We start from the raw sequence: 11,684 nt of genomic DNA on the forward strand, positions 1-11,684 counted from the left end.
GTGGCTTCTTTCGGCAGCCATTTCTGTAACAAATTAACCCTATGATCCAGGGTCCCTTGTTTCTCTTAATGAAATGTTCCCCATCGCTTAAACCTGCTACTAGTCTATCGAAACACCCTGAGACCAGTGTGAAGCTCTGCGGCCAGTCAGGTTGAAGGACCTCCACCCAGCCTCCCCCCGACCTTGTGCTCTGATGGCAGGTCAGCCCAGTGGGAAGCGGACATTGATAAACCTCCATGTTGGAGAAAACTCACCCCGGTGCTTGCCCTACTCTCCGTGGGTGAGGGATGTCTCGTGTAGCATCTCTTTATGGAGCATTTTGACGTAATGTCAGGGAGCTCAGGAGCATGGCCTCAGAGTCTCAGATACTAGGCAGCTAGTGCTGCTCCCCTCGTATCTGAGGGGAGACCTGGACATGGGTAGCTCGTGTGAGTTAGAGCAGAGAGGGATGTCTGAGCGGGATGAACCAGGTTGTTTCCCAGTGAGTTGTTACATCTCTGCCATCTTGGAACAGGGCCCTCAAGTGAGGGAGCGCCAGTGGCGTCCCAGGCTGTGTGCAGGCTGAGGGCCCTGGAGGGCAGTCGGAATTGCAGGACCACTTTTGGTGGCAGGTCCTGGCTCCCTTACTCATTTTGGGGATATCTAGTAGGAGAGTGTGGCTGCCTGGGGTGAGGCCCAGTGGCTACAGGCCCCCACTCACCTGATCACCCTGGGCTGTCTGCTGAGTCCTGGCCTTCCAGGCTCTGGGATATGCCTCTTGGTTCAGAGTAGTACTCAGTGGGATCAAAGGGAACAAGCCAGACAGCGGTCTCTTGTGCTCCTCCTCCTACCTGGTTGAGAGACTGTAATCCTCAGGCTTCTCCTTAAGTTTTTTGATTGGGGTGACTTTTCAGAGACACGGAGACAGAAATAGGAAATGGCCCACTTCGACTCTCATGCTCGTCTGTGTGTCTCTTGGCAGTGGCCCCAGGGACCACGTGTTCGTTTACTTCACGGATCATGGAGCCACTGGAATACTGGCGTTTCCTAACGAAGAAGTGAGTTTCTTAATGTTTTAGAAACAAGCCATGGGGTACTCCCAGAGGTTCTACCTCTGCACTCTCACTGCCAAGGGCCCGGGTTCAGTCCCTGGTCAGGGAAATAAGATCCTACAAGCTGAGAAGGGTAGCCAAAAAAAAAAAAAAAAAAAGGCAAGCAGGGAGAATGGGAAACAAAACCTTGGTGTTGGCAGTACACCTGTGATGTGTGTCTCTAATGTTCTACGGGGTGGTTTGTGTGCAGCTGGTGAGTGTGGGGCTGCATTTAGCAGCTTGAAATCTATCCAGAGGCATCTCTTCTGGCAAGTTTTCCCTGTGTGTCTGCTGACATCACAGTATCAGTCGCTGTCCCTGAACTTGGGTGCCTGCACGAGACCCAGTCGTAGAACACAGCCCCTGAGTGCTCCGGACAAAGTGATAAGGAAGTACCTCTGCATGTAAACAAAGCCCTTGACGACACTCTGGGATGATGCTGTGCACCATGATTATCTCTAAGGACTTCTAAATAAGAATTTATAAGGTATCACTAGGGCTTGATTAGTGGGTTATCTAGCACATGGTTTCTCTTGATGTGTTTGGTCTGAGTGTCCGTATTCTTACCTTTCAGCTTCATGTAGAGGACCTGAATAAGACCATCCGTTACATGTACAAACACAAGAGGTACCAAAAGGTAATGTCAGTGCTTGGGGCGGCCTTGGGGAAGGGATGTGAGGGAGGCAGTGGAAGCAGAGCCCGTGGTGCTGTAATGGGCTTTCTAACTCTGGATTGGGTGTGTTTTTTGGGGGGTGGGGGTGGGGGGGGAAGGTGTCCTTTGTGTCAATCTTGACCTCTGGTCTCCCAGGAATAACCTTTTTGTGATTCTTAAAGCTTCAGCTGTTAGGTCAGAATCACTGGCAATCTTGTTAAAATACAGTGTGGGGACTTTGCTAGTGGTCCAGTGGTTGAGAATCTGCCTGCCACTGCCGGGACATGGGTTGGATCCCTGGTCCAGGACAATCCCATGTGCCTGGGAGCAACTAAGTGTGTGTGCCACAACTGCCGCCCTGCGCTCTAGAGCCCAGGCGTTACAACAAGAGAAGAAGCCCTCCCACTTTAACTAGAGAAAGCCTGCACACAGCAACAAAGACCTAGTGCAGTCAAAAATATAAATGAGTTAAAAAAACAAAAAACACAGTATGGACCCCACCCCCAGCATTTGGCTCAGTGTTTCTTGGGGGGAAGGCTAGCTGAGGGTCTGCTTTTCCAACAATGCTCCTAGCCCAGGGACCACACTTTGGAGATTGCTCTTTCTAGGATTGTCACCAGTCTGGGGCAGTTGGAGAGGAAAATACCAGCTTATTCTCCCTTTGGCCCTCTCTAGCCCCTTTTGCACCCTGTATGGAATCTGCATGGCTCTGGCATGTTTGTGTGACTAACGTGTTTTGCTCCTGAAAATTGTACACGGCATTGGATGGAAAATCAGTTTTCCTTAGCATCATGTATGGCTCCATTTTTTCCTTCATTATTTCAACGGATAGATCATCTTATTTTATAGCCACACACAAGGATCTTCCCTGTAGCTCAGATGATAGAGAATCTGCCTGCAGTGCAGGATACCTGGGTTCCATCCCTGGGTTGGGAAGATCCTCTGGAGAAGGGAATGGCAACCCACTCCAGTATTCTTGCTTAGAGAATTCTATGGACAGAGGAGCCTGGTGGGCTATAGTCTGTGGGGTTGCAGAGAGTCAGACAGGACTGTGCAACCACTACTGCTGCTACTAGCCATACCAAACTTAAGTCCTTCTGGTTTGTATGACAGCAGCATCCATAGCCTCTGGCAGCAGCTTCTTACAGCACAGTTCAGTTCAGTTCAGTCGCTCAGTCCTGTCTGACTCTTTGCGACCCCATGAATTGCAGCACGCCAGGCCTCCCTGTCCATCACCAACTCCCAGAGTTGACTCAGATTCATGCCCATCGAGCCAGTGATGCCATCCAGCCATCTCATCCTCTGTCGTCCCCTTCTCCTCCTGCCCCCAATCCCTCCCAGCATCACAGTCTTTTCCAATGAGTCAACTCTTCGCTTGAGGTGGCCAAAGTACTGGAGTTTCAGCTTTAGCATCATTCCTTCCAAAGAAGTCCCAGGGCTGATCTCCTTCAGAATGGACTGGTTGGATCTCTTTGCAGTCCAAGGGACTCTAAAGAGTCTTCTCCAACATCACAGTTCAAAAGCATCAATTCTTCGGCACTCAGCCTTCTTCACAGTCCAACTCTCACATCCATACATGACCACAGGAAAAACCATAGCCTTGACTAGATGGACCTTAGTCAGTAAAGTAATGTCTCTGCTTTTGAATATGCTATCTAGGTAGATCATAACTTTTCTTCCAAGGAGTAAGCATCTTAATTTCATGGCTGCAGTCACCATCTGCAGTATTGCCAGGAGAAATATCAATAACCTCAGATATGCAGATGACACCACCCTTATGGCAGAAAGTGAAGAGGAACTAAAAAGCCTCTTGATGAAAGTGGAAGAGGAGAGTGAAAAAGTTGGCTTAAAGCTCAACATTCAGAAAACGAAGATCATGGCATCCGGTCACATCACTTCATGGGAAATAGATGGGGAAACAGTGGAAACAGTGTCAGACGTACAGCACAGGTGTCTCCCCAGAGTGAAAGTCTCTTGAGAAATGGGTCAAGAGAGTGGGCAGAGCCAAAGTGGCCTTGGTGAGAGGTCTGTGCCTGGTCAGGGGGAGTTCACTTGTCTCATTTGCCTCCTAGATGGTGTTCTACATTGAAGCCTGTGAGTCTGGGTCCATGATGGACCACCTGCCACCCGACATCAATGGTAGGTGCTGGGCACACTGACCTCTGAGCTGGGCTGGGTGAGCACCGTGCTCTGCAGTGAAAATGGACATTTGCTGATTCTGCCTATGGGAAGAACCAAGTGTCTTACAGAAGCAGGGGCCTAGGGCAGTCTTGTGCCTAGAAGTAGGGGGATACCTGTGGGCAGCTCTGGGCTTCTACTTCTGGAGGATTAGTGGTCAGGGGGTGTTGCCAGGGTCTAGTAGGGCTGCCTAAGTCCAAAATTATAGTGTCTGGACTGGCCTCTGTCCTTTGCAGTGTGTTGTTTGCTGGCTATCTAATCTTGGACAGATGACTTATCCTCTTTTACTCTCAGTTATCCCCATCTGTAAAATGGGGATAAAGACTGTCTGTTGGGAGAGTTACACTTTTTTTTTTTTTGGAGAGTTACATTTTAAGTGATGACATTTATCCAGCATAGCTCTGAGTCCATGGTAGCTAGATAGTAAGTGGTAGCTCATAGATTCAGTCAATCTAAATGTTTCTCTAACATTAGTAAAGTTCTTTTTCTCTGGAAATGAAATGAGGTCCATATCCTTTGAGACTTAGCTATTCTGATCTTTTAGCACTTTTCCAAAGCAGCTTGATGTCCCATTAAGCATGCCTGGTTGCTCATTGTAGCAAGTGTCTATCATTTGGCTTCTCTTTCTTCCACCTTTCATTTTAGACGAGTTACTGTAACTGAGTGAACAGGGCTGGATGTAGGGGGGTCTCCCTGTTCTCCTTGAGTTGATCACAGGGGACGTGCTTTGATTGCACCAGGAAAGGAGGAGGAACTCAAGCTTCCAGGGGAATCCTCAGACAGCTGAGGATAAAACATGACTGAAAGATGTCTTTAATTCCTTGCAGTTTATGCAACTACGGCTGCCAGCCCCACGGAGTTTTCCTTCGCCTGTTACTATGATGACGAGCGGTCCACGTTCCTGGGGGACTGGTACAGCGTCAACTGGATGGAAGATTCAGACATGGTGAGCCGTCAGGGGGCCAGCTGCTCAGTGGAGGCTTAGCTGTCAGCTGCGATGGTCAGAGGGCTTGAAACGTTTTCATTTTTGCAGGAGGATTTGACCAAAGAGACCCTCCACAAGCAGTACCAGGTGGTGAAATCCCACACCAACACCAGCCACGTCATGCAGTATGGGAACAAGGTGAGTAGGGGCCTCGCAGGCCTGACGACACCTCAGTCTTAGGCTGACTCGGCGAAGAGAACCGGGATCCAGGCGGGTGAGGAATGGTTGAGGCAGGACTGGCTCTGTCTCTCACGGCCACACTGTCCTGGAGAGTCTGCCCAGGCTTTGGAATCAGACTCAGGTTCACACTCACAAAGTTCTGCGGCTTTGGGCCACCTCCCTGTTCTCCCCGGGTCTCCGTCTCCTCTTTGGTCAGAGCCCTAGCGCGCAAGGTGATTGGGAGCCAAAAGTTGGCGGCACATCCCTAACACTACACACAGACCTAGCGCCTGGTGAGAGGTTAGCGAATAAGCTCGTCCTGCAAGTGTTGTGGCTCTGCCCCCTGGAACCCTGGATGTGTCCAGCCTTCCTGCACTTGCAGGGTGTTATCTTGACCCGTAGGCTCTAAATTAGAGGCGTTTATCCCCTCCAGCTATGAAAGGACCTCGGTGGTCAAATAGTAAGTCCATCACTGCTGTCCTGGCAGAGGTCACATTAGGTGGCTGCTGAAGGCTTGGGCCTCAAGTACCACTTGTGGGGCCAGCCCTTGGGATGTGCAGAGGAGGGGGTGGGGGTGGGGGGTGCTCCCAGTAGTCTGTATGGCCAGTTGCCCTACTCCAGTGGCCTGCCACCATCTGAGAGTTCACCAGCAGAATTCCTTCCACATGAGCATTGACCTTCTAGAAGAACTGGTGAGCCAGTCAGTCCAGCTATTACCTTTAGTACTTCTTGGGCAGCGTGTGGATGGGAGGGTCCTGGAGCCAGTCACAGGCCATGAGACATGCACTCAGGAGGCTGTGGGCCTGGTCAGGCTTTTGAGAGGTGGGTAGTGGAGGGGAGGAGTGGAGAGAAGCCAGGGAGGGGTGACTTGGGGGAGGCAGGGTCAAAGATGGCACCACCCTGGCTTCGTTGGGGGATTGGAGGGAGGGGAAGTTACCGGCAGCAGCTCTTCTGCCCTGGGCTTTCTGCTCTCTGTCATTTCCTTAGCATTGGCCATGTCTGCTCTTGGTTGAGGAGGTATGAAGGATTTTGATTTTTTGGGTGTGCCACTTGGCATGCAGGATCTTGGTTCCCTGACCAGGAATTGAACCCATTCCCCCTGCATTGGGAGTGTGAAGTCTTAACCATTAGACCACCATGGAGGTCCCCTGAAGGATCTTTTCTAAGCATTATATTTCTATATATGTATGCCTGTGTTGGGTGGTGCTAGTGGTAAAGAACCCACCTGCCAATGCAGCAGACAAAAGAGACTTGGGTTGGATCCCTGAGTTGGGACGATCCCCTGGAGGAGGGCATGGCAACCCACTCCAGTATCCTTGCCTGGAGAATCCCACTGACAGAGGAGCCTGGCAGGCTATAGTCCAGGGGCTTGCAAAGAGTCAGATACAACTGAAGCATCTTAGCACGCACACATGTATTTTATTTTTTGTTTTAGAACTGTTTCTAAGTTAGTGTTTTGGTAATTAGTGATTAGTGTTGCTTGGTTTAGGAACATGATCACTTGCAGCATTTCTTTTCCTCTTAATTGGGATCCAGTCTGCAGTGACTGCTGTGGGCAAGCAGAGCCAGGCAGTCGGGCCCACTGGTTAGACCCTGATGCCAAGTCTGCCCCCCACTCTGTGGCTTTAGCTCTCCCATCTCAGTGGACTCAGACCTCAGCTCTAACGCGCCAGGTGCTATGCATTGTCCTTCCTTCCTTCTGTCACTAGGGGCAGGCGGGTGAGCATAGGGGTGGTGGTGACACCACCCAGCGTCACCTGTGGCTGAAATGACTCTGGTCCAAGCTGGGCGGAACTGCGGCAGTTCTGCTGCAAAGGGTGCCAGGCGTCTTCGAAGTTCAACATCGGTGAATTTCAGGTGCTCAAATGCATCGCCTCGCCCACTGCTGAGGACTGAACTCATGCTTTCAGGCTGTGACTGTGACCCTCCCATGGTCCCAAAACCATGTTGGGCGAACTGTGGACTCCAGGACCCGGGGTACGTTTGGCACCTCTGCTCCTCCCACTCAAACCGACTCTCTCTCCCTCCCCAGTCCATCTCCGCCATGAAGCTGATGCAGTTTCAGGGTCTGAAACACAAAGCTAGCTCTCCCATCTCGCTGCCCCCCGTCAGTCGCCTTGATCTCACTCCAAGCCCCGAGGTGCCGCTCTCCATCCTGAAAAGGAAGCTGATGAGCACCAACGATCTGCAGGAGGCCAGGCATCTTGTCCAGAAGATCGACAGGCTTCTGGAGGTGAGTGGCGGCGAAGTTGCAGGCCCCAGCCTCGCCGCGGAGCGTGCGTGAGCCCTGTCTCTGCCTCCTGACCATACTTCCAAGTTGGCGGGAACCAGGTGACAGAGCTCTGGGGTCACCCTCCTCCTACCCCCCGGGAATATATGGGAAACAAAACCTTCCTTTACTCGCTGTGAAATGGACACAAATGAGCAGGAGAGTGGCCAGCTTTATTCTTCCTTGATAAACTGGCCTTGACCTCTTTGAAGCAGGAAGCAAAAGGAGGAGACCTGTCTCCTGCCAAGAAGCCAAGGCACATGGATGTTTCTTTATTTACCCCTAGTTGCTTGGGAGACATTTTCACTTTGCTGCTTGGTGAGTTAGTGGCTAATCATATTAAAAAAAAAAAAGTCCAGTCCACAAAAAATTTCTGCTGACTTAGGAAATCATAGTCACTGCCCCAAATTCTTCCTAAAATGCTTGAGCAATCTTTTATGATAACTAGGTTTGTTTTCAGTAGCTCGTCAGTTTGTCTGGAACTGGTTGAATTTCAAGTTCGAGCTGTGTGAGTAGAACCACCAGGCGGGTACTCTCAAGACGCCTGGCAGAGATTGGCTGTCCTTCCAACAAAGCCAGCTGTGCCGGCTCTGCCCACCTTGCCCATTACCCCAGTTTCCCCTCCCCTACCCCACCCCCACCCCACAATCAGCACAGCCCAGAGACTGATGTGCTGGGACACGGCCTGAATTTTCTAAGAATGAAAAAAAAAAAAATCTATGTAAATTGTCTTAAATGCATATATCTCATGATTCTGACAGTTAGCTACCTCAGGATGGTTTCTTTTGTTGTTGTTATCACAGTGTAATACAACAGTTCTCGTATTTTTTCCTCTTAGACCTCTATACACTCTTAAAAGTATTGATCCCAAAGAGCTTTTGCTTATGTGGGTTATATCAGTATTTACTGCTTTAGAAATGAATACTGAGATTTGTAAAATATTAACTCATTTAGAAATAATAATAAACCCATTTTGTGTTAATATACTTTCTATAAAAAAGAATTATTTTCTAAGATCAAAAGAATGTGAGTTAGAAGAGTGGCATCACAACATGTTTTTGCAAATCTGTTTTGTGTCCAGCATAATAGAAGATAGCTTGGTCCCCGTTCCTATGTCTGCATTCACTCTGTTGGGCTCTGTAGTTCTGGTTGAAATATATAAAGAAAGTGTAGCCTCACACAGATACATAGCTGAGAAAGGAAGGACATATGGAGCCCCCAAGAAATCTGGGGGACCCCCGTGGTCCTAGACAAGTTGAAAACTGCTGGTCTAAAACACAGAGGGCAGGGTATGTTCGGGCATGAGTAGAACAAACCCCGGCTGGGGAATGGGAGGGTCAGGGAACTCGATGTTTTGGTTGATGTGGAAGCAGCCGCCCCTTTGTGATGCTGGTTTTCATTATCCGGGAAGAAAATGATGCCCTCCTGCTTTGTGTCATTCTGTCTAAGCATTTGCTGGTTTCTAGAACAGACAGAGGTGCCTGTGAACACACAGCACCATTTATTGGACCACAGTCTACTTTGGGACACAATTTCTATGCAGCCCCCCACCACCACCCCCGCCGCCTCAGTCTGGGCCATACCTGCCCTTCAGGTATTTAGATTTAATTGCTCCCACCATGCTAGAAGATCCCTAAGAGACAAGGTATTTCTGGAGGTTTCTAGCTGTAAAGAAGCTTTGCGTGCACAATTTTTGCTGCAGAAAGCATCTCTTGGCACCTCTGAACATAGTGGAGTGGGGGCAGTGTGAAAGAAGCATCTAACCAGTCCAGGGTTCTAAGAGAGACTGTGTTAAGTAAAAAAACAAAAATGTCACGTCACAGGCCATGAACATCATTGAGAAGTCAGTGCGGGAAATCGTCACCTTGGTCTCAGGCTCTGCTGCCGAGGTGGACAGGCTCCTGTCCCAGAGAGCCCCGCTCACAGCGCACGCGTGCTACCAGACGGCTGTGTCACACTTCCGCTCACACTGCTTCAACTGGCACAACCCCACGGTAAGCCCAGACCCCGCGGCTGCCGGCCTCTGCTCCCAGGTTTCCGTGGCCAGCTAGCCTGGCCTTCCTCTGCACCTTCAACTCCAAACCCGAGTTAGTGTGGTCCACGGGTATCACACCAGGTGCATTGCCTTGTAGAAGATTCCGTCTTGTAGAAGGAAACAGCAGCAGACCCTTTCTGTGGCCTTTGGTGGGATGTGAGAGGGGCAAGGTCATCCAGATTCACTGACCGCCCCCTAGTCTTGGTCGCAGACACTCCTAACTGTCCCAGTGGCTGGGAGAATTTACCAGTTATAGACTATTCATCTCGCGTTTCTGTTGGCCTTCGATGGGGGACTTCCTTGTCTTCATGCTGTACTTTCCTTGCCAAACTCCACCCTTACCCCTGCCCCTCACACCAGCCACACAGATTTTCTCCCTTTTGGGTTTGTTCTGACCTCTTCCCAAGATTTGTTCCTGAAGTCAGGCCCTAGTACTTGGAGAAGAAAGTACCTGGTTTCTGCAGATTGTAGAATGTCAGGGTTGGAAGGTACCTAAAAACCCTTCCGCTTTGCTCAGCACTTAGGTGATGCTTGGATCCTTCAAGGAAGGGGTAATTCGCAAATGGTGACCCACAGGCCCGTTGCTGCCCACAGACTGTTGAGTATTTTTCCTCCACAGCCTGTTTTTATAAATAAAATTTTATTGAAATGCAGCCATAGCTGTGTGTTTTCTAAATAAAGTTTTAAACTGAAGCACAGCCACAGCTGTACTCAGTCACTCAGAATCTCTGACTGCTTTCATGGTGTGGCCGAGTTGAGTAGTTCAGACAGCCCCCACAAAGCCTCAGATATTTACTATCCAGCCCATGACAGAAAAGTTTGCCAAATCCTGCTGTAGACTTGTGCTCTTTGATATAGTAGTCTATAGCCTCACTGTGGATGGCTAATTAAACATGAACGTACATTCAGTAAAATGAAACAAAATGTAAAACTCGGTGCCTTAGCCACAATACCCACATTTCAAGTGTTCAGGAGCCACATGTGGTTAGTGGCTATTGCATTGAGAATGTTACAGAATATTTTCATCATTGCAGAAAGTTCTGTCTGGGCTGTGATATGCAGACCATGATTACCCTCAGATACTTCTGACTCTTTGCGACTCCATGGACTATAGTCCGCCAGGCTCCTCTGTCCTTGGGATTCTCCAGGCAAGAATACTGGAGCGGGTTGCCATTCCCTTCTCCAGGGGATCTTCCCACCCGGGGGATTGAACCAGCATCTCCTGAGTTACCTGCATTGGCAGGCAGATTTTTTTTTCCAGATTGAGCCACCTGGCAATATTATACTCAGGAGATGGTTCTCCATTATTAAGAGAATCTCAGTTTTATTTTTCATTTATTTAACAAAGCAGTCTCTTTATTTAATAACTTTAAATTTTCCATTTTTAAAAAATACTTTATCATCGGATGTTACTTTTTTGCCCTTTGGAATCACAGAAAGGAAATCTCCTCTTTCTTCCTCTTGTGAGGTCACAGGTTCCCTTGAAATGCTTTCCAAGTTATTTCAGTCTTGGCTGCCATCTGGTTTGGCATTCACTTACCATACGTCTCCCTCGTCAGTTGTTCTAGACCAAAAGCCAGGCTGCCGGAGGAGGTTTGAGCTGACAGAGGGGAGCAGGGCCAGGAGTTTCTCATCCAGGAGTCCTTACCTGGACTTGAAGGAGCTATAGGATTGCTGTAGAGTGCTGCAAATCTGTGTGTGTGCATTTTTCCTGGGAAATGGTCTATAAATCACACCAGATTATCCGAAGTTGGGGAGGGAGGATCCCTGACTCAGTAAAGGTCAAGAACCCCTGGCCTAATTTTTTTTTTTTTTTGGCTTTGCACCAGATGGCTCATGGGATCTTAGCTCCCCCACCAGGGATCAAACCCTGGGCCCTCATCAGTGAAAGCACAGAATCCTAACCCCTGGACATCTAGGGAAGTCCCAAGAACCACTGGTCTAGATGCTGCACGTATTCCCAAGTTAGGAGCTGATCATGTTATAAAGTGATGATGTCTGATCGTGTCTTTTTGGGTTGTTTTCCTCTAGTACGAGTATGCTTTGAGACATTTGTACGTGCTGGTCAACCTTTGTGAAAACCCTTATCCAATTGACAGGTAAGCCAGCACCTGGCATTTAAAGGGTCAGTGGGGGTGGGAAGGTGAGGAGGTGGGGTCCTTCTGAAAGTAGAAGGGTGTATGCAGCTCTGCTGTCCCCTTCTCCATGTGGGTAGTTTGCTTCTGCCTCTCACTGTGGAGGAATTCAAGACAGATGCATCCCCAGGGGTGCTGGATTGGGTGGGTCTGTCATACACGACTCTCTGTTCCCTGGTGGGTTCTTTCTGTTTTCATTTT

At 49.3% G+C, this 11,684-nt stretch overlaps 1 protein-coding gene across 2 annotated transcripts in view; it reads left to right on the forward strand.

The window, feature by feature from the left end:
* Nucleotides 1–11,684, forward strand: part of LGMN (legumain) — a 38,465-nt gene that overhangs the window by 24,654 nt on the left and 2,127 nt on the right. For both annotated transcript variants that reach the window (XM_040256611.1, XM_040256612.1), the window contains exons 6-13: nucleotides 962–1,037; nucleotides 1,645–1,707; nucleotides 3,795–3,861; nucleotides 4,728–4,846; nucleotides 4,934–5,023; nucleotides 7,077–7,277; nucleotides 9,137–9,307; nucleotides 11,380–11,447. In XM_040256611.1, the coding sequence (XP_040112545.1) occupies nucleotides 962–1,037; nucleotides 1,645–1,707; nucleotides 3,795–3,861; nucleotides 4,728–4,846; nucleotides 4,934–5,023; nucleotides 7,077–7,277; nucleotides 9,137–9,307; nucleotides 11,380–11,447 (855 nt within the window). The remainder of the gene's footprint in view (nucleotides 1–961; nucleotides 1,038–1,644; nucleotides 1,708–3,794; nucleotides 3,862–4,727; nucleotides 4,847–4,933; nucleotides 5,024–7,076; nucleotides 7,278–9,136; nucleotides 9,308–11,379; nucleotides 11,448–11,684) is intronic.

This window comes from Oryx dammah, unplaced genomic scaffold (genome assembly GCF_014754425.2).
Source record: "Oryx dammah isolate SB20612 unplaced genomic scaffold, SCBI_Odam_1.1 HiC_scaffold_16, whole genome shotgun sequence".
In the NCBI taxonomy this organism is placed as follows: Eukaryota; Metazoa; Chordata; class Mammalia; order Artiodactyla; family Bovidae; genus Oryx; species Oryx dammah.